At 39.1% G+C, this 20,066-nt stretch overlaps 1 protein-coding gene across 3 annotated transcripts in view; it reads right to left on the minus strand.

Annotated features, from left to right (window-relative positions):
- usp9 (ubiquitin specific peptidase 9) overlaps positions 1–20,066 on the minus strand; it is a 275,343-nt gene that overhangs the window by 220,105 nt on the left and 35,172 nt on the right. For all 3 annotated transcript variants that reach the window (XM_087992832.1, XM_087992834.1, XM_087992833.1), the window contains 6 exons: positions 18,627–18,880; positions 9,344–9,489; positions 9,186–9,265; positions 6,985–7,097; positions 3,605–3,823; positions 26–141 (listed from right to left, as the gene is read on the minus strand). In XM_087992832.1, the coding sequence (XP_087848958.1) occupies positions 26–141; positions 3,605–3,823; positions 6,985–7,097; positions 9,186–9,265; positions 9,344–9,489; positions 18,627–18,722 (770 nt within the window). In that variant the 5' untranslated portion in view covers positions 18,723–18,880. The remainder of the gene's footprint in view (positions 1–25; positions 142–3,604; positions 3,824–6,984; positions 7,098–9,185; positions 9,266–9,343; positions 9,490–18,626; positions 18,881–20,066) is intronic.

Consider the following 20,066-nt stretch of genomic DNA (forward strand, 5'->3'; position numbering starts at 1 on the left):
TGAGACATTTAAGAAGTCTGCTTACTTGATGAGTGCTGCAATTATCTGAACATTTAACGCTGAACCACTGACAAATCGATCATGTAGAATCTGAAATCCATTCAATGTTCCAAACTTGTTGATGAGATCCACAAGCCAACCCTAGAGAGACGTTAGAAGTTAAAATCCAAATTATTTGTGCTCATTTAAGCTCTCCGCTAAGTGCTTTTGTGGCAATTGAGATTACGCAGTTACTCCTTCTGTAACTTGCATTCTGAAACCATGGAATAAGTCATAACAATTCATTGTTTCTGCAATACTAAAGAATTATTCAAGAAAAGATTAAATGGCCCACAGCCCTGCAAATGCAATCCAACTGTCACAAGTACAAAACTTATCAACTCTCCTTGCACACAACTTTGGGCTGCAGCAATATTTCTTCAATAAATGCAAATACTCCTTTTAATATAAGAAAACAATGAAAACTCAAAATTCCACCTTTGTTTTAAGGATCAAAGAGGGGAAAATTCTGTCCATAATGACCATTTTGATGAATCCCTGATCCACAGTTTACTGAGAAAACCTTGTACTCCAACCCTGAAAAGCATCCAGGGAGTATCATAATTATGATTTTCCTAAGCCACTAATTCTGGAGATCATAAAAATCTAAATGGACAAGTCATGATATGGGCTAACACCCAAATGACCTAATTAATCACTACAGACAGGAACTACATTTGGAGAACATAAGATATAGAAGCAGGCCAGGAAGTCTGCTCTGCCATTCAAGGGGATCATGGCTGATCTGATAATCCTCAACTCCACTTTCCTACCTTAACCTCGTAACTCTTGATACCTTTACTGATTATAAAAAAAAAATCACAGTAGGAATTGCTGATTAGCACAGTATTAATTGCTGGCTTACTCACTTCGTAACAGTGGGCCTCATAGCGCCTGAGACCCGGGTTCAATTCCCGCCTCAGGCGACTGACTGTGTGGAGTTTGCACGTTCTCCCAGTGTGTGCGTGGGTTTCCTCCGGGTGCTCCGGTTTTCTCCCACAGTGCAAAGATGTGCAGGTCAGGTGAATTGGCCATGCTAAATTGCCCGTAGTGTTAGGTAAGGGGTAAATGTAGAGGTATGGGTGGGTTGCGCTTCGGCGGGTCGGTGTGGACTTGTTGGGCCAAAGGGCCTGTTTCCACACTGTAATGTAATGTAATCTAATCTAAGTCTTGCTCACGATAAACAACTTCTGTTTTTTATCTTTTGTAATTTTCCTCACTCTGAGGTATGGCTAACTGTTCTCTATCAGCTACAAACACTATGAAGTAGAACATTCTCAGTGGGGAGACTATTTTAGTACAAAAACAACTAAGCTTTCATTGTCCTGAATTAAACATCCACAGAAAAATTCAGCCTTAGTCAAAACTGCAAGAGATCATGATTCAGATCTGGAAGAATTGTCTCCTCCCTAACTCAAATGCATTTAGACTAATTTTAAAATTCTACTTGCAGTGCCAATTGATAAGTTAATTCAGCAATGACCACTAGACATTAAATCCAGAATCAACGGAGTAGGGATGGCCCAGACATTCAATGGATATCTTGCTAAGATTTCCAGGGAACCAGATTGCCTAAATGGTATTTGATTAATAAAATTTCATTTCTTCAATGCAAAGATTCAGGTTAAAAGTGGACAAAATCAATATTGCACACAGAAGTCAGAGTCAGAGGTATACAGTACAGAAACAAACTCTTCGATCCAACTCGTCCACGCCAACCAAGTTTCCCAAACTAAACTAGTCCCATTGGCCTGTGTTTTCCTCTTAAAGTCTGCTATGCATGCACCAGTCCAAATGTCTTTTACATCTTCTAACTGTACCTGCAACTTCCTCTGGCAGTTCATACCACATACAATCCACCCTCTGAACAGTTGCCCCTCAGGTCCCTTTTAAATCTTTCTCCTCTGACCATAAACTTATGTCCGCTATTTTTGAACTCCCCACTCTCGAGAAAAGACCTTTGCTATTCACCTTATCTATACCATTCATGACTTTATAAAGTTCTGTAAGGTCACCCCTCAACTTCCTAACGTTCCATTGAAAGTCAGCCCAGCCTATAACTCAAACCCTCCAGTCCTGGCAGTACTCTGGTAAACCTTTTCTGAACCCTCTCAAATTAAATAATATCCTTCATATAACAGGGCAACTAGAACTATGCACTGTACTCCAAAAGAGGCCTCACGAACATCCTGTACAACTTTAACATGATGTCACAACTCCCATAACTCAAAAGGTCTGAGCAATGAAGTCAAATGTGCCAAATGCGTCTTTAACCACCCGACCTGGAACACAGCGTTCAATGAACTGTGTGCCTGAACCCCTAGGTCTCTCTCTTCCCATTACTACCACAGGGCCCATGATTAAACTGCAAGTCCTGTCCTTATTCATTTTACCAAAATGCAATGCCTCACATTTATCCAAATTAATCTGCCACTCTGCAGCCCAATTCATCAAGAATGCTTTTTAATCTTGATAACCTTTTTCACTATATCACTAATTTTGGTGCCATCCACAACCTTATTAACGATGCCTCCAAATTTTTCATCCAAATCGTTTATATAAATGACAGAAGTGGACCCAATACTGAACCCTGTGGATCACTGCTAACCTCAGGCCTCCAGTCTGAAAAACCAACCACCATGACCCTGTCTCGGACAGTCAAGCCAATTTTGTATCTAATTGGCAAGCTCTCCCCAAATCCCATATGAGCTTACTTTATTTACAAGTCTACCAAGCGGAATCTTGTCAAAGGCTTTAGTATAGTCCACATAGACAACATCTACCACTCTGCTCTCATCTACTTTCTTGGTCACGTCCTCAAGAAATTCAATCAAGTTTGAGAGACATGATTTTCCAAACACAAAGCCATGGTGACTAACCCTAACCAGTCCTTGCCTCTCCAAACGCATGTAAATCCTATCTGTCAGAATCCCCTCTGAAAACTCACCACCACTAATGTCAGACTGACTCCCAAGCTTCTCCTTACACCCTTTCTTAAAAAATACAAAACATAAGCCACCTTCCAGTTCTCTGGCACTTCACCCATCACTGTAAATGATACAAATATCTCTGCTTGGGACCCTACAATTTCTTCCTTGACTTCCCACAACATCCTGGGCTAAAACTGATCAAGTCCCAGAGATTTATTCACTTTTTTAAAAAAAAATATCTCCAGCACCATCTCTGTAATGTGGACTGTTTTCAAGACATGAATATTTATCTCCCCAAGTTCCTTAGTCTCCATGCCTTTCTCTGTAGTCAAAACCTGTTTAACAGATGTAGACTAAAGTGGACAGGAGCTCATTTAGCTTGCAACTCCCTGACATCACTAATTTCCATGTTTGACATCCACATACTGCCAAGCAGTAAAAAAGTACCATTTCCAAAAGTCTACTAATGTTACTAATTTATCAAGATTTGCCACTTCTAGACACAAGTTAATCCAATTTACAGCTCCCCAACGTAGAAAGTTTAGTCATATTTATTAGAAATGAATTGCAACAAATGCTCATTAACTTACAACAGTGGACTTTCATTAAGCACAAAAAAGGCAGAATTGCCAAACCTTTGGTGAACGTGGATCAGGCGGTCGAGCAAAGAGTTCATCTTCAGCTAGTTGGACTCCAGCAGGAACAGTCTCAGATGGGCGTGTACCATTGTAGATATGAAATTTGCAGTGAGGATTTAAGGCCATAGCAAGAAGTTCAAGAAGTGGAAACCAGTCTTGGGACAGCTTGGCCACACACAGTTCTATGAGGCGGTGAGTATTATTTATAATACACCTCTTAAAAGAAAAGAATGAACATCAATTGTATAATCAAGTATTCTGTAGCAATGCATTTTACAAAGGTTAGATCAACAAAAAGCTAAATGACTCAACTTGAAGTTCCACACTAACAAATGAAACACTTGGTGGTACAGATTGTTAATAATGCAATGCAAACCAGTTGCCACTCTCAATGGCTAAGATTCTTCTCTCAGCTCATGACAACTTTTAACTTACTACATTACTGCTAATCCACTTAAGTATTTAGCTGCTCAGCCCAGCTCTTACTTCACATAGTGAAGTATTCTTATCAGTCTTCAATTAAATAAGGGGTTTGCATTCAGAGCTGAACAGTTATAGTTTGCAGGAGACAACAGAAATACTTGCATCATCCTTCAACCTATTTAAGACTGTGTGCTGATGCAATTTGATTTTCAAGTCATCCAAGCATTTTGAGCAAAAGATGCAGTAATACAAACAACTAGGGAAGGAGAAATCACTAGGATCACAGTAGCACATATTATCATAGATTACTGTTGAAAAGAGCACTTCCTTCCTCTATCCCAAGATTGAAATCAATACTTTCAATACATAAATGGTCTCAACGTAATAATCTATTACTGACACTGGAAGAAATGAAGACAAATTTAAAATCCAATGAACAATTCATTTTTGTACGATTCCCTAAGAGATCTGGAAAAGAAGTGATAAATTATCCATTCAGGTATGTTTAAATACTGGCATGCAAATAATTGCTAGTCATCCAAGATTTTTAATCAAACTACAGCCATTAAGTTTATAATCTACACTTTCAAATTTGCAACTTTTCCCCTCTACTACACAAATAAGATGAGTGGATACTATTATAGGTGATCAAAATTTTTATTGGTTAAGATGTTTACTTCCATAGCCATATGAGTCAGGCAAAGGCAGAAATTAAGAGTCATTTAAACTTTGGAACAAGAGTAGGCCTTTCAATTCTGATCTTTCATTCGCTAAGATCATGGCTGATCAAAACGGGGTCTCAACACCACGTTCCCGTCTGCGCTCCATACCCTCAACTCCTTTTATGATCTAAAATATGAGTGCAAATTTGAAAGAGTTCAATGATCCAACCTCCACAGGTTTCCAAGGAAGAAAATTCTAGAGTTGAACTATGCTTTTAACTTCCATATTGTGAATTTTTAAATTGGGCTTGGACCTGGTGAAAGCCATTGAAATCAACAAAACAGATTTTCAATTCCCTGAAAATTAAGTATTTAATTGATATTTTTACCCAAAATGACTTCTGAAAAGCCACACAGCTTTACACCAGATACAAGAAACTGTGAGAAATTCCACATTTGATTACAACACTGGATGGAAATCAAGCCCAAAAGGGAGGACAGAAAGAAAAGGCTACAAAAAGTCAAAACAGAAGTTGCTAGAGAAAGCCAATGAACCATTCTTCAAAACTGGACTCAAACGTTAACTCTTCTTTCCACTGACGCAGCCAGATCTGTAGAGTTTCTAACAACTTTTGCTTTTCTGTGTTTATATTCTGCCATCCACAGTTCTTTTGCTTTATTATACAAGATGATGCCAGCATGTTAAGTGACTGTGTTACAAGGTATGTTGTGAATATCTAACTCATAGTTGAGGTTAATATTTTGGAGGCAAATTTTAGCTCTGTGAAGTTATTATAGTAATATAATTAAACTGGTTTAAGTAGAGAAGGCCAAAATAGCTTAAAAAAAACATTTAAAAGCTGACCTTTGTTTGTTCAATGAAGTTTGAACAAAAAAAATTATAATAAATTTATTTTGAAGAACAACCGGAGATGTCATCTCTGCAATCCATGCAGCAATGGTAGTCTAGAAAATGTTTATGTTTAAGGAAATACGCCAAAATATAGTGCAAGAATTTTTTGCAAACACTGGAAGGTTATAAAGCTCATTAATTTGATCAGATCAAAAAGTAATGGTAATTGAGGACAACACAGAACATGCTGGAGGTAGATGGAACATAGGGAGCGATTTATTTTATCTGGCTGTTTGCTTCATGTGTTTGCCAGAGTTTGGACCTCATATGACTTGCAGCTCAGAGAGCCGCAATGACAGCAAGATTGACCTGTGCCATAAAGAGAACTCAAAAATTCAAACTTCATTTACCACAAAGTACAGATGATGCTTAATCTCAGTTTGAATTTTGAGAGGGAACAAAAGATTGAAGATTGCCTAGTTTTAAATTAATGGAAAAACCCAGTGGTCTCCACAGAGAATTGGGGGGAAAAAAAAGTAAATAATCAACTGAATAACTGGCAAGTATTGAAAAATTAACTACCAAGCACTTGAGGCATTCACATCAGGTAAATTCAAATTCCACTTGAGAACAGCTGGGTTAAGGATAAATATCCTGTCAGGACTAAACATAAATAAGCCATAGTCCTCTCAAGTAAATAACTAGAGCAACTGACACTTGAGATAATTCTTGCAGAAAGTAAGTAGACATAAGGCCTGGCACAAGTGATTATAAGCTGTAGGATCATAAATCACATTTCTTCTGTTTAATTTTAATGACAGTTTGCATTTTGTTTAAAAGTCATGTGAATTTCTTGGTTCAACCAAGGAGCTCGCAATTTCTTTTCAAATGCCAAGTCACAAACTGGATCGCAACAAATGGCAGAATTAGTAAAACCGGGAAATGTTATGTTATTCACTTTGGTCTTTTCAAAAAAAAAGAAAAATAAGTTTTTTTAAGGCATTAGTCTTGTAAAATTAAACTTGAGAGCCCCTCAGATACACTCTTAAAAGGCTCACAAAGTTACAATGCAGGTACAGCAAGTAATTATGAAGAGAAATAATACGTTGGTCTTATTTGCAAGGGGACTTGGATACAAGACTAAGGAAATCTTGCTAAAATTGTATAGAACTTTGAACCCATACCAGGACGACCATAAAGATCACATTTGCTTTTTGAGTCGAGGTACCAAATGTTAAGAATTCTATGGGTTTATATGAAGTTGAAGAAATACAACAATGCAAGTTGCAGAAATACTTCAGGATTTAACAATGAATTAGCAGCACATTTGGTACAATGAGAAAACTTGAATTTTCTATTTCCATAATTCTTTTCAATCTACATACAAACTTCATAAATTAAAGAAACATTCCACTATAAGCAAAAAAGAAAAAACTCACATGGATTTCAAACTTCCAACCACTCACAGCCTCATCGGTTAGAATTTTTGTGAAGGAAATTGTGAGACCATCACGGAAAAAGCGCTGACATGCTTCACTTTTGATATCAAGGCCTTGAAAATGAAAGAAGGTATGCCTGATCAAAACTGCTGGGAACACTTTGTTGCACTGTGAAATTCACCAATAATCAAAGAAGCTTACAATGTAATTCGTGCACATGTCTAATTACTGGGATGACATGCAGATACAAATGTTAAGCTATAAAGGTCAGCAGTTTGATTATCTAAGATTTGGACTACCTATATTTCAAATTTGTATCAATCATCCCACATACTTAATACATTTAAACCAATATGTTCAGAATTGTTATGACATCTCTAGCACAGATGGGACTTGATCCTGGGCCTCCTGGCTCAGAGGTAGGGATACTACTATTACATCACAAATCTTTTCTCTCATTCCTCCTACATTTACAACTGTGTCAACACTACACAATTGATCTAATTATAGGCAGCTAAGTCAATTGTTTAATGGACAAAGTCTTGAGGCAAATAGCTCAAAATCATTCCCAATTTCTGCTGCTTATGAAGTATGAGTTTTACTTTGGGCCTGCAAAAACAAGTTATCCAAAATATATTTGACAGCAATGCAACATTCAACAACATCAGTGTGATTTTAAGACAAAATTTCACACACTATAGCAATTAAATAACGTCATTATTAAAAAGTTAACATATAAGACATATAGGTCTTGGATTTTGCAAATATGCATTGCACATTTCCTGAACAACTGTATCAGAATCCAATTCTTCATTAAGTGAACACTGTTTTCAAGCCTCTTTCAAAATTTTATACAACACTCAAATGGTAATTTATGAAGGGTTCTGTACACACCTGCATAGCCGTTTGATTAATTGCCGCTGCAATACTTAAATAACTTAGAACTAAAATAAAAATGTATTTCCAATACATTCTCCTTTGCATAATAATTTTCCAAAAATTAGTGAGGTAATGACTTTCCTCAAGGCAGTACTTTATAAAAATCCGTCTTTTTCAAGCCAATGAAGACTTATCAAACTTACAAGTGTGGGTGAACTAGCAGTTTTATCAACTTTCCAAATGGAAAAATATTCTCTTTCAGCGTGGGCTTGCTACCTTGAAGTTAATTTTTCCAGCTTCCACAAGTAATGCTTCAGCCCAAAAGGTTCACAGTACTTTTACACTTGCCACAAATATTATTAAAGGACTTTGAACTCTGAGGAAAGGCCCCATATGCATTTACTAAGCAACTGCGGCACTACAACGTATCACATCAGATCTTCCCACAAAAGAATTCCTGTTTGGACAGCTGGTGAGTTAGTCTTTGACTGGCTTCTCTGCTTTACCTAAATACTCTTGACTGAAATCCTCCCATTCAAGCATAAGTACAGTTGATACTGGCCAAGAAAGTTCACATGATCAGTTTCAAAGAACTGAAAAATTGCTAAACCCATAGAAACTAATAGCATTAAGTCATGAACTGATCTATAAAGGATGATCTAACAAAAAATATTTCCGCTAGAAGGTGGGACAGCAAGAATCAGGGCCATTCACAAAATTCAATAGTGAATTCAGGAAAGACTTATCAGAGGGTGGAATATGGAGCTTGCTGTGACAAGAGATAGATTCATTTTAGGGGAAGTCTGGCAAGTACATGATCAAAGAAATAGAATGACATTGCAATAGGGGGACATGATGCACATGTGGTCCATATCAGCATGGCTAATTGGACCAAACTACTAGTTTCTGTAGTTCACAAATTATGTAACTGTAAAAAAATACAAACATGAATGTTAGTTCAGGCCAGGTCAACTGAGCATGGATGCGTTTAGATCCAATAAATGTGCATCTTTTAGATCGGAGAGAGCATCCACAGACAATACTTACTTGGAAGGTATTACTGTCCCTCAAAACAAGTTATGGCAGTTATGATACAGCTTTCATGGAAAATGAATAATTTTCAATCAAGCAGGAATAACAATTAACTTGAGAAATTTATTGCTGGTTGACTCCCAAACAACATTTCTCTAAATTATAACTATTCAATTTTATCCACGTCATCAAAGCATTCAGCATTTTCAAGCCATAAAATGAACTTTAAGCATTTACACTCCAAACCATTAATTATTTGCAATATATCTGAACCGATTTCAAAAACTTACTTTTTTTACTAAGATCTACAGCAGCTTCTAGTAGGACTTCCAATTCACCTTTAGGCAACACTGGAACTACCCAACGAGGTCTGAAAGAAGCAAAATGTCAAGTTAAAATAAGATACTTGAGGCCAAATTGTTTCATTTTTTAGTCGAGTTGCACTCACCTATTAATCATATCATCCAGCTTGGCCAAATCAGTGTGAGGAAAAGCAGGCTCCTCCTCCTCAAGTTGAGGAGGAGCATCACCCTGACCTTGTTCATCAGGAGGGCTCACTGGCGAGTTCTCACTGGATGTATTTGGAGAAGACGTCTGTTACAATTAAATAAACATTGAATCAGTAATATTACAGAGAATATGATCAAGCAAGGTCAACATGGCTTCATGAAGGGGAAATCATGCCTAACAATTTTATTAGAATTCTTTGAGGTGGCAACAAGCAGGATAGATAAAGAGGAAGCAGTGGTTTCCAGAAGTACTTTGACAACGTGCCATACAAATGGCTGGTAAAAAAGATAAGGTTTTGGGGTTAGGGAATGGCATGGATCGAGGATTGGGTGACTGGCAGAAGGCAGAGTGTAGATATAAAGGCACCTTTTTCAGGATGGCAGCCAGTGACTGGTAGATTTCTGCAGGGTCAGTGTTAGGACTACACCTATTCACGCCACACATTAGTGATCTGGACAAAAGAACTGAAGACATTGTTGCTAAGTTTGCAGATGATGCAAAGATAGGTGGAGGGACAGGTAGTTTTGAGGAAGTTGCCAGGCTGCAGGAGGACTTGAACATACTTGGAGTGTAGACAAACAAATGGCAAATAGAATACTATGTGGGAAAGTGAGATATTATGGAATTGGGGAGGAACAATAAACAAAGACTTTGAAAATCTGAAGCGCAAAGGTTCAAAGTTTGTGCGAAGATTTGTAGCTCGGGTGCTCGTTGTTGTGGTTCTGTTCGCCGAGCTGGAAGTTTTTGTTGCAAACGTTTCGTCCCCTGGCTAGGCGACATCAGTGCTTGGGAGCCTCCTGCGAAGCGCTTCTTTGATGTTTCCTCCGGTGTTTATAGTAGTCTGTCCCTGCCGCTTCCGGTTGTCAGTTTCAGCTGTCCGCTGTAGTGGTTGGTATATTGGGTCCAGGTCGATGTATTTGTTGATGGAGTTTGTGGATGAATGCCATGCCTCTAGGAATTCCCTGGCTGTTCTCGGTCTGGCTTGCCCTATGATAGTAGTGTTGTCCCAGTCGAATTCATGTTGCTTGTTGTCTGCGTGTGTGGCTACTAAGGATAGCTGGTCGTGTCGTTTCGTGGCTAGTTGATGTTCATGTATGCAGATTGTTAGCTGTCTTCCTGTTTGTCCTATGTAGTGTTTTGTGCAGTCCTTGCATGGTATTTTGTACACTACATTAGTTTTGGTCTTGGAATCCTATTTCACAATTCTCTGAAGGTTAACATACAGGCTCAGTCAGCAGTTTGGAAGGCAAATGCAATGTTAGCACTTACATTAAGAGGGCTAGAACACAAGCAGAGAAGTGACTGCAAGCTTAATATACAAGTTAGACATCTTCTGGTAGAAAGAAACTCATTGACCACCTTACTACTGATGCATAGTAACAGCATCTACAAGATACATTCTCGCATCTGATCAACATTCCCTCAATAGCACTTCTCAAACCCACAATCTGCAAATTCCTCTCAAAGTCACACACCACCTTGACTTGAAAATACATCATTGTACCTTCACTGTCAATTACAAAGCCAGGACCTTTCCCAAAGCACTTTTTCCTAGCGTGAGGAAGTTCAAAATTAGACAGCGTAGATTTAAGGCAAAAAAGGGGCAAGATTGTAAAAAGGACGCGAGGGATAACTTTTTAAATGCAGAGGGTGGTGCATATATGGAGCAAGTTGCCAAAGGGAGTGATGCAGGCATATACAATTACAACATTTAAAAGGCCATTTGGATGGGTACATGAATAGAAAGATGTGGGTCAAATGCTGGCAAACTAAGCCAGATTGGGACATTTGGTCGGCGCAAACAAGTTGGACTGCAGCGTTTGTTTCTGTGCTGCATGACTGACTCAACAAGTACTGCCAAGGCTGCATAAAGCTCTGGTCAGACAGTATTTGGAATATTGTGAACAGGTTTTGTGCACTGTATCCAAGGAAGGATGCAGGAGGTCCACAGGACATTAACAATGATCCCTGGGATAAGAGCTCATCATTACAGAAGCAGTTGAGTTCTGTGGGTTTGACCTCGCAGCATTTTAGAACAATTAGGGGGATCTTATTGACACACTCAGAATACAGAGGGGCCTGGATAGTGTGAATGTGGAGATGATATTTCCAGTAATGAGACACTAGAACCCAAAGGCACAGCCTCAGAGCGAAGGAATGACCTTTTAGAACAGAGGTGAGGAGAAATTTCATCAGCCACAGGGTGGCGAGACTATAGAATACAATACTGCAGAAGGCAGAGGCCAAGTCATTGCATGTATTTAAGACAGAGACAGATTCTTGATTGCTAAGGGTTATGGAGAGAAGGCAGGAGAATGGGGTTGAGAAACATATCAGCCATGATTTGAATGGCAGAACAGACTAGTTAGGTCAAATGGCTAATTCTGCTATGTCTTATGGTATTAAGTTTGAATTTTCAGAACATGTTTAATTAGTTTAGGCTACTTCATGAGCTAACAGCCCATGGTGGTTAAAGTAGTTTCTTACCATGGGCAGAGGATTGGTTAACTAATAGAACAGTTACCCTGAGGGTTCTATGGTCAGGATGGCAATCTGTAACTAATGGAACGCCATAAGATCAGTGCCAGGACTACAAATATTTACAATATATACTTGACTGGAATGAGGGAATGAAATTATATCTAAGTTTACAAATGAGATAAAAATAGGTGGAAAGGCAAGTGCTGAGGTCTGGAGAGAGATGCTGACAAATTCAGTGGACAAAAACTTGGCAGATAGACAAGGTTGGGAAAATGCAAAGTTATGCACTTTGGCAGGAAGAATACAGGAGCAGAATATTACAGGTCTTTCTGATATTACACAAGATTCATCAACATAAATTGGCTACAATCCAATTAACAAATTGCAGACACTATTTGGATAATGCAAACTTTCTACTGAACAGGTATAGCGATTTTCTGTAGCAATCTTCTACAGCATGATTTGATAGCACGAGGTTGCAGATGAATGCAACCATAACTTATTACCAGAATGCCCTGTATTTGAATGGTCAAAAACTACCAAAAGATGCAGAACAGACGACTTTGAAGCCGTCATTCATAAATCACAAAGGTAGCACACAAATTCAGCAGGAAAGGGTAGGTAAAAGGAATGTTGGCATTTATTTCAAAAGGGCATGAAATACAAAACTAGGGAACTGTTGCTAAAATTATACAAGGTACTAGTTTGACCACCGCTGGAATGCTGGGAACAGTTTTGGGTCCATTATCTCAAGAAAAGATAAAACTGGCAGTGAAAGCAATCCAGAACAGGTTCACTTGGGTTGATGTCAGGTACGTAGGGACCATCTTATGAGTGGAGGCTAAGTAGGTTTGGCCTTTACAACTATAACTTGGAATTGTAGATTACCTTTTCGATTAGATTAGATTACATTAGATTACATTACAGTGTGGAAACAGGCCCTTCGGCCCAACAAGTCCACACCGACCCGCCGAAGCGAAACCCACCCATACTCCTACATTTACCCCTTACCTAACACTACGACCTTCTTTAAAGTGACAAGATTTTGAAGGAAAAAGATAACTGGACCCAAAACATGAACTCTGCTTTCCCTCCACAGAGGCTGCCAAACCCAAGTTTTTCCAGCAATTTTGGTTTTTCTGATTTCCATAATCCATAGTTCTTTGGTATTTCTATTCAGAAGGTGTTAAGCAACTTGACAGGGTCAATGTGGAAAGGTTAATTCCCCTCATAAGATTATGGCCTCTGAATAAGCAGTTGCAATGCTCTCTCACAGAAGGCTGTCAAGGATGGGTATATGACGTTCATTCCCAGTGGGGATACAAATTTTAATCAATTAAAAAATAAAGGGTTACTGGGTTAAGGCAGCAAAGAGGAGTTGCCAGTTATCAGATTAGCCATGATTTCAGTGAATGGTAGAACAGACTGACTGGATTGAACGGCCTAATTCTTCTGTCCTATTGGTTAACATAATTTGCAAAGATTCCTGAGGAAAATAGACAAAATTTGCGGTGATCTAATGTGTACTGTCTCAAAGGATAGTGGAAGCACTGTCCAAAAATAACTTGCAGAAAATGGAATGGTTCAATATTTGAGAAAGACAATTTGTAGGACATTGAGAAATAAACAGAAGGTAGGATTCAAGATTTTTTTTTTAAATTCCAAAACAGTCAACAGACACGATTAACCAAGTAGCCTCCTTTTATCCTGACATACACTTTGACTGAATGAAATTAGTTGGGGAAATTTAACAGCTGTACAGTTTATGAACATAGAGACTCAGAGTCAGAGATGTACAGCATGGAAACAGACCCTTCAGTCCAACCTGTCCATGCCGACCTGATATCCCAACCCAATCTCGTCCCACCAGCCAGCACCCGGTCCATATCCCTCCAAACCCTTCCTATTCATATACCCATCCAAATGCCTCTTTAATGTTGCAATTGTACCAGCCTCCACCACATCCTCTGGCAGCTCATTCCATACACGTGCCACCCTCTGCGTGAAAAAGTTGCCCCTTAGGTCTCTTTTATATCTTTCCCCTCTCACCCTAAACCTATGCCCTCTAGTTCTGGACTCCCTAACCCCAGAGAAGAGACTTTGCCTATTTACCCTATCCATTCTCCTCATAATTTTGTAAACCTCTATAAGGTCACCCCTCAGCCTCCGATCCTCCAGGGAAAACAGCCCCAGCCTGTTCCGCCTCTCCCTATAGCTCAAATCCTACAACCCAGGGATGTATTTACAATGGCAACATCCTTGTAAATCTTTTCTGAACCCTTTCAAGTTTCACAACATCTTTCCGATAGGAAGGAGACCAGAATTGCATGCAATATTCCAACAGTGGCCTAACCAATGTCCTGTACAACCGCAACATGACCTCCTGACTCCTGTACTCAATTCTCTGACCAATAATGGAAAGCATACCAAATGCCTTCTTCACTATCCTATCTACCTGCGACTCCATTTTCATGGAGCTATGAACCTGCACTCCAAGGTCTCTTTGTTCAGCAACACTCCCTAGGACCTTACCATTAAGTGTCTCAGTCCTGCTAAGATTTGCTTTCCCAAAATGCAGCACCTTGTATTTATCTAAATTAAACTCCATCTGCCACTTCTCAGCTCATTGGCCCATCTGGTCCAGATCCTGTTGTAATCTGAGTTAACCCTCTTCGCTGTCCACTACGCCTCCAATTTTCATGTCATCTGCAAACTTACTTACTGTACCTCTTATGCTCATATCCAGATCATTTATGTAAATGACAAAAAGCAGAGGACCCAGCACCAATCCTTGTGGCACTCCACTGGTAAATAACCAGAATTGTACATAGATTACACAAAGTGCACAACCTCGCTGCAAATAAGAAAATCAACAGGGTTTAAACCCTGCCCCCAAAATCTGAATTCAAGACACCCCAACTAGGTGTTTCCTAATTATTCAAAGCCAGAGTGACAGCTGACCAGAAATTAACATGTAGATTTAAATCACAAGATCCTAGTTAACTTAAACAGTCACAAAACTGTTTCACTCAGTACAAAAAGTAATGGTCTATATTAACAATTAGTTGCAAATCAGTGTCAAAATATACAATAAATCATTTGTTCCCTGAAGCAGTCAACCACAACAGTCTTGCAATAACGTCCTGAAAAGTAGCACAACTCTGTTGACCAGGTATGAACAGGAATTAAGACCTGGAATTAGTGAACTGTTTTAGGTTGTATAATTTAAGATGCTTTGAGGACTGAAAACTATTGTAGAATTCAAAAAGGGTAGATATCAATCAAAACACAAGTGATTTCTACCATCAATTCACAACTAATGCTAATTAGTTACAATTTCAATATTTGATGCTTGTCACTATTTGCATGCATCTCATTCCATATTCAGTATTCTATAACATCTCATGACATTTCTTGTTGTGTTTACTCCAGAATAGTTTTGGTTTCAAAGTGAGATAGAACATAGAACATCACAGCACAGTACAGGCCCTTCAGCCCTTGATGTTGCACCGACCTGTGAAATTAATCTAATATCCATCTAACCTACACCATTCCATTATTATCCATATGTATGTTCAATGCCCATTTAAATTACCTTAACATCGGCAAGTCTACTAATGTTGCAGGCAGGCCATTCCACGCCCTTTACTGCTCCGAGAAAAGAAACCACCCCTGATATCTGTCCTAAATCTATCACCCCTCAATTTAAAGCTATATCCCCTCATATCAGCCTTCACTATCCAGGGAAAAAAAGCCCTCACTGTCCACCCTATCTAACCCTTTGATTATCTTATACATCTTAATTAAGTAACCTCTCAACCTTCTTCTCTCCAATGAAAACAGCCTCAGTTGCCTCAGCCTTTCCGCCGAAGACCTTCCCTCCATACCACACAACATCCTCGTAAATCTCCTCTGAATCCTTCCACATCTTTCCTATAGCACGGTGACCAGAATTGCACGCAATACTCCAGTGTGGCCTTACCAGTGTCTTGTACAGCCAAAGCATGACCTCATGGCTCTGAAATTTAACCCTCTTATCAATACATGCCAACACACCATATGCCTTCTTAACAACCCTATCAAGCTAGGTGGCAACTTTGAGGGATTTATGCACCTGGACACCAAGATCTCTCTGTTCATCTACACTGCCAGGTATTTTACCATTAGCCCAGTACTCTGCATTCCTGTTATTTCTTCAGAAGTTAACCTCACTTTTCCGCATTAAACTCCATTTGCCACTTCTCAGTCCAGCTATGCATCTTATCTATGTCCCTCTGTAACCCACAACATCCTACAGCACAATCCACAACACTGCCTCCCTTCGTGTCATCTGCAAATTTACTAACCCATCCTTCTATGCCCACATCCAGATCATTTATAAAATGACAAACAGCAGTGGCTGATAGTGCAACAGACCAGAATGCCGTTACAGACAACGCAGAAAAACTTTGTTAACACTAACAGTGGTGTGATAGGCCTTGCACTATCAGCACTAGTCATGCCTGTACTTCCAGTTGGAGATTTTGCATCTCATACTCTGATGTGCTGCAATGACCATTACACTGGTTTGCTCTGACTCCTCAGCTGAACTCTGTTGACCAGCATCTTGACTGTTAGTTACGCCAAGATCACACTGCTGTTAATATTGCAGTAAGGGTGCTCAACATTCCATACTGGAACTGAAACATACAAGAGATATCTCTAGGCAGACCAATAACTGAAAACTAATCCAGATTTACTATTAATAGGTGAAAAACATGAAATCCTTAAATATAATTGAGCACTGTTTCAGTATAATTAATACTATAACAGACTACAAAAGAATACACTGAACTGGGCACTCTAAACAACTTCATAAAGACACATCTTGCCCCTTAAGCCTGCTCTGCCACTAATATCATGGCTGATCTTTTTGTGGATTCACCTCTACTTAGCCGCCCTCTTACCATAAATCTTAATTCCTTTAATGCTCAAAAACTAATTTAGCTTTAAAAACATTTACTGAGGAAGCCTCAACTACTTCACTGGGCAGGGAATTCCACAGATTCTCAACACTCTGGATGAAGTCCCTTATCAATTCAATCCTGAATCTGCTCCCCCTAATTTTGAGGCTATGCTCTCTTGTCCTAGTTACACCCAGTGGGGGAAACATCCTCTCAACTTCTATCCAATTTCATGTTTTGGTAAGATGCCCCCACGTTCTAAATTCCAATGAATATAATTCCAGTCTACTCAGTCTCTAAGACAATGCCGTCATCTGAAATCAGCCTAGTGAAACTCCTCTGCACCCCTTCTAGTGCCAGTAAATCCTTAAGAACCACAAAACTGCACTCAGTGCTCCAGCCAAGTGTGGCCTCACCAGCACCGTATACAGCTGCAACACAACCTCCCTGCTTTTCAACTCAATCCCTTTTCGCAATAAAGGACAAAATTGCATGTGCCTTCTTAATTATTTGTTGCACCTACAGACCAATCTTTTGTGATTTATGCACAAGGACACCAGATCCCTTTGCACAGCAGCAAATCTTTTTAATCACATATAGTACTTTTTAACTGTTATTCCTAACAAAATTAGTGACTTCACATTCATTAATCTTGTGCCCAAACTTAAACCCAACCAAGCAACCTTTGTATTCCCAGCCCAAAGGTCTACATCAACATACGTTTTTCTTCTCCATCTCCCACTGTATAGATAATGGTTTCCTTTTCCTTCACAAACAGGATTACCACTTCATCTCTCTCAACTTGAGATGTTTGCATTTTAAGATGACTCTTGCTCTATATATGTGCATCTTGTCCCTGACAATCATCCTTACTTTCTTACAATACTAATTTTAGTCTCAGCCAATCTTTTGCCAGTTTATGCAGTTAAAGCACAGTAACATTACCCTGTATCGTTGCCTCATAACCCCATCCCAACTTGCTGCTGAATCCTCAAAATGCTTATTCTCTTCAATCCCAACAAGATTATTCAGCAGAATGATTTTTAAGTTGCCACATATCAACAAGGAGGTTTGGTAAAAGTGAAGGCAAATGGTAAAAATTCTCCAATCACTTTACATCAAAAATTTCAATCATAAGCTTTTTATGGAAATTGCACAGGAAATGGTACAACAACTTAGAACACAAAGTTGACATACAATTGTGACCAAAAACAACAGGATTTAAGATTATGAAAAAAGGAAGTGTCAATTTTTCGATACCTCCCATGACTTATATGTAGTCACTTCAAGAGTAAACCCAGTACGCATCTAGTAGGGAAAAAGTGTGACGTTGGAAATTGTGCCTTGCTTTAAGCAGGTGGGTGGGGACTTTTAGAAAAGTGGCAATGGTAGATTGGAGGTATACACAGAACTGGAGATAGATTAAGCAGTGGAGTGTGGGGGAAGTAAAGGGAAGGCAGAACAACAAGAGAATGAAGCAGTGAGTAGAAGTGAATCCAGGGGTAAGGATGCTACACTATTCCATCACAGGCGGGCCCTTGAAACATACATATAATTTTATCAAATCAAGTACAGCCAGCTGTCTTATTTCAGACAAAATAAAGTGCAAAACTTGTATGGCAAAATATAAAAAGGCCTCACTTGTGACAAGAACATTTTTCAGAAATGAAGATTGAAAATTGAAAACTGAAAACGTGAAAATACAAGATTTCAATTGTGCACATCAAGGTGAGAGAAAATAATATTCTGCAGTGCAAACAAAAAGCAAGTGTGAAATATTCAAGTTTGAACGCTTACCTGATTCTGTGGGAGAGGAGGCTGAGACTGTCCATCAGGCGCCTGGCCTTGGTTGTCATTCCCTCCTACAGGAGAGCCACGGGTCGTGGCTGTCATACTCGCCACTGGACAGATCTTTGCAATTTTGTCTGGCTATGTGGTTGTTGAAAGAGAAAAATAAACTGCCTCCTCACCGAAGATGCGAAACAAATTTAGATCTGTACATAAAAGCACCACCTCGAGCCCAGGTTGTTTTGCAGAGACCATTGCACAGCCTGAAAGAAGCAAATAAATTAATGTCTAATTCAAATTGTTTCAACACAGGTAACTATTGCACAAATATTGATGCAAGTCATTTCAACCATCAACTACAAACCAACCACCGTTATCGTGTTCTAACCAGCAACATTGTATTTTTACATGCAGAAGTTAAAAATTCATCTGGTGGAAAGGCAGGTGCCACTACAAAGCCCAAAAACAAAGCCAATAGAGACACAAGTGGCATGCTCCTAAGATTAAGTATTTTTCAATGCATGAGATAATGTGGCCATGAGGTCCAACCTCCATGAATAAACAAGGCAAAGAATGCACTGCGTGGAGAATATGAATGCGCAGCACCAAGAGTCATTTAGTAACACCATTACTGATTTAAGATTAAAGTTCTAGAGACATAACTAATGGCCCACAACACGTGGTATGGGAAAATTCCACTTGATTTTGTCTGCACCAATCCAGTGGTGAAAGATACATTTGTCAATAACTAAATGTTAAATAACTCGTGCCTAGTCCGCATGTAGGTAAAACCCTGCCTTAGTTCATCAATGTTCAATGTTCTTCCATCCATCATAAGGTCAGAAATGGGGATATTCAGCCCTATTTGCAGCTTCTCAGATACGGAAGTATTGCATGTCTAAATGCATTAAAACCAGAATATATTTAGGCTTGTGCTGACAATAAACATTTCTGTCACAGCAGTGCCAGGCAATGACCAGTGCCAACTAGAGAGAACCTAACCATCACCCAGTGATAGTAAATTATTAGAAATGAGAGAGTGTAAAATCAAGGAGTGATACTGGCAAAGTGAACTTTTCTTTAGTTATCAGAGGATATTACAAGAAGCAAAACTTAGTTGAAAAAAATAAGTTGAGTGCATTTTGTTAAGGTGCCACAGAAAGTAAAGGCTTAATGTAGGAGGGAGCATTTTGGGTCAGTGGTGCTGAGCTGTCCTTTCTAATTGGCTCTCTGGTACAGCACCTTACACAGTTCAAACTTGCCTCAGCAATTTTAATACATTTCTAATTAAGCTAATCATATCACTGAACCACAAAGAGATAGTCAGGATTGTGGTCCACCTCCAGTTCGTCATTGTTTTTCCAGGCTCTCATCTTTCTTCTTGAAGATTTTCACATTGGATACAGTATTCACGGTAACGTTTGTCAGGTGCACCATATTAACTGCCAA

This window comes from Chiloscyllium plagiosum, unplaced genomic scaffold (assembly GCF_037043375.1).
Source record: "Chiloscyllium plagiosum isolate Xiang-an unplaced genomic scaffold, Cpla_swu_hap1 HiC_scaffold_12, whole genome shotgun sequence".
In the NCBI taxonomy this organism is placed as follows: Eukaryota; Metazoa; Chordata; class Chondrichthyes; order Orectolobiformes; family Hemiscylliidae; genus Chiloscyllium; species Chiloscyllium plagiosum.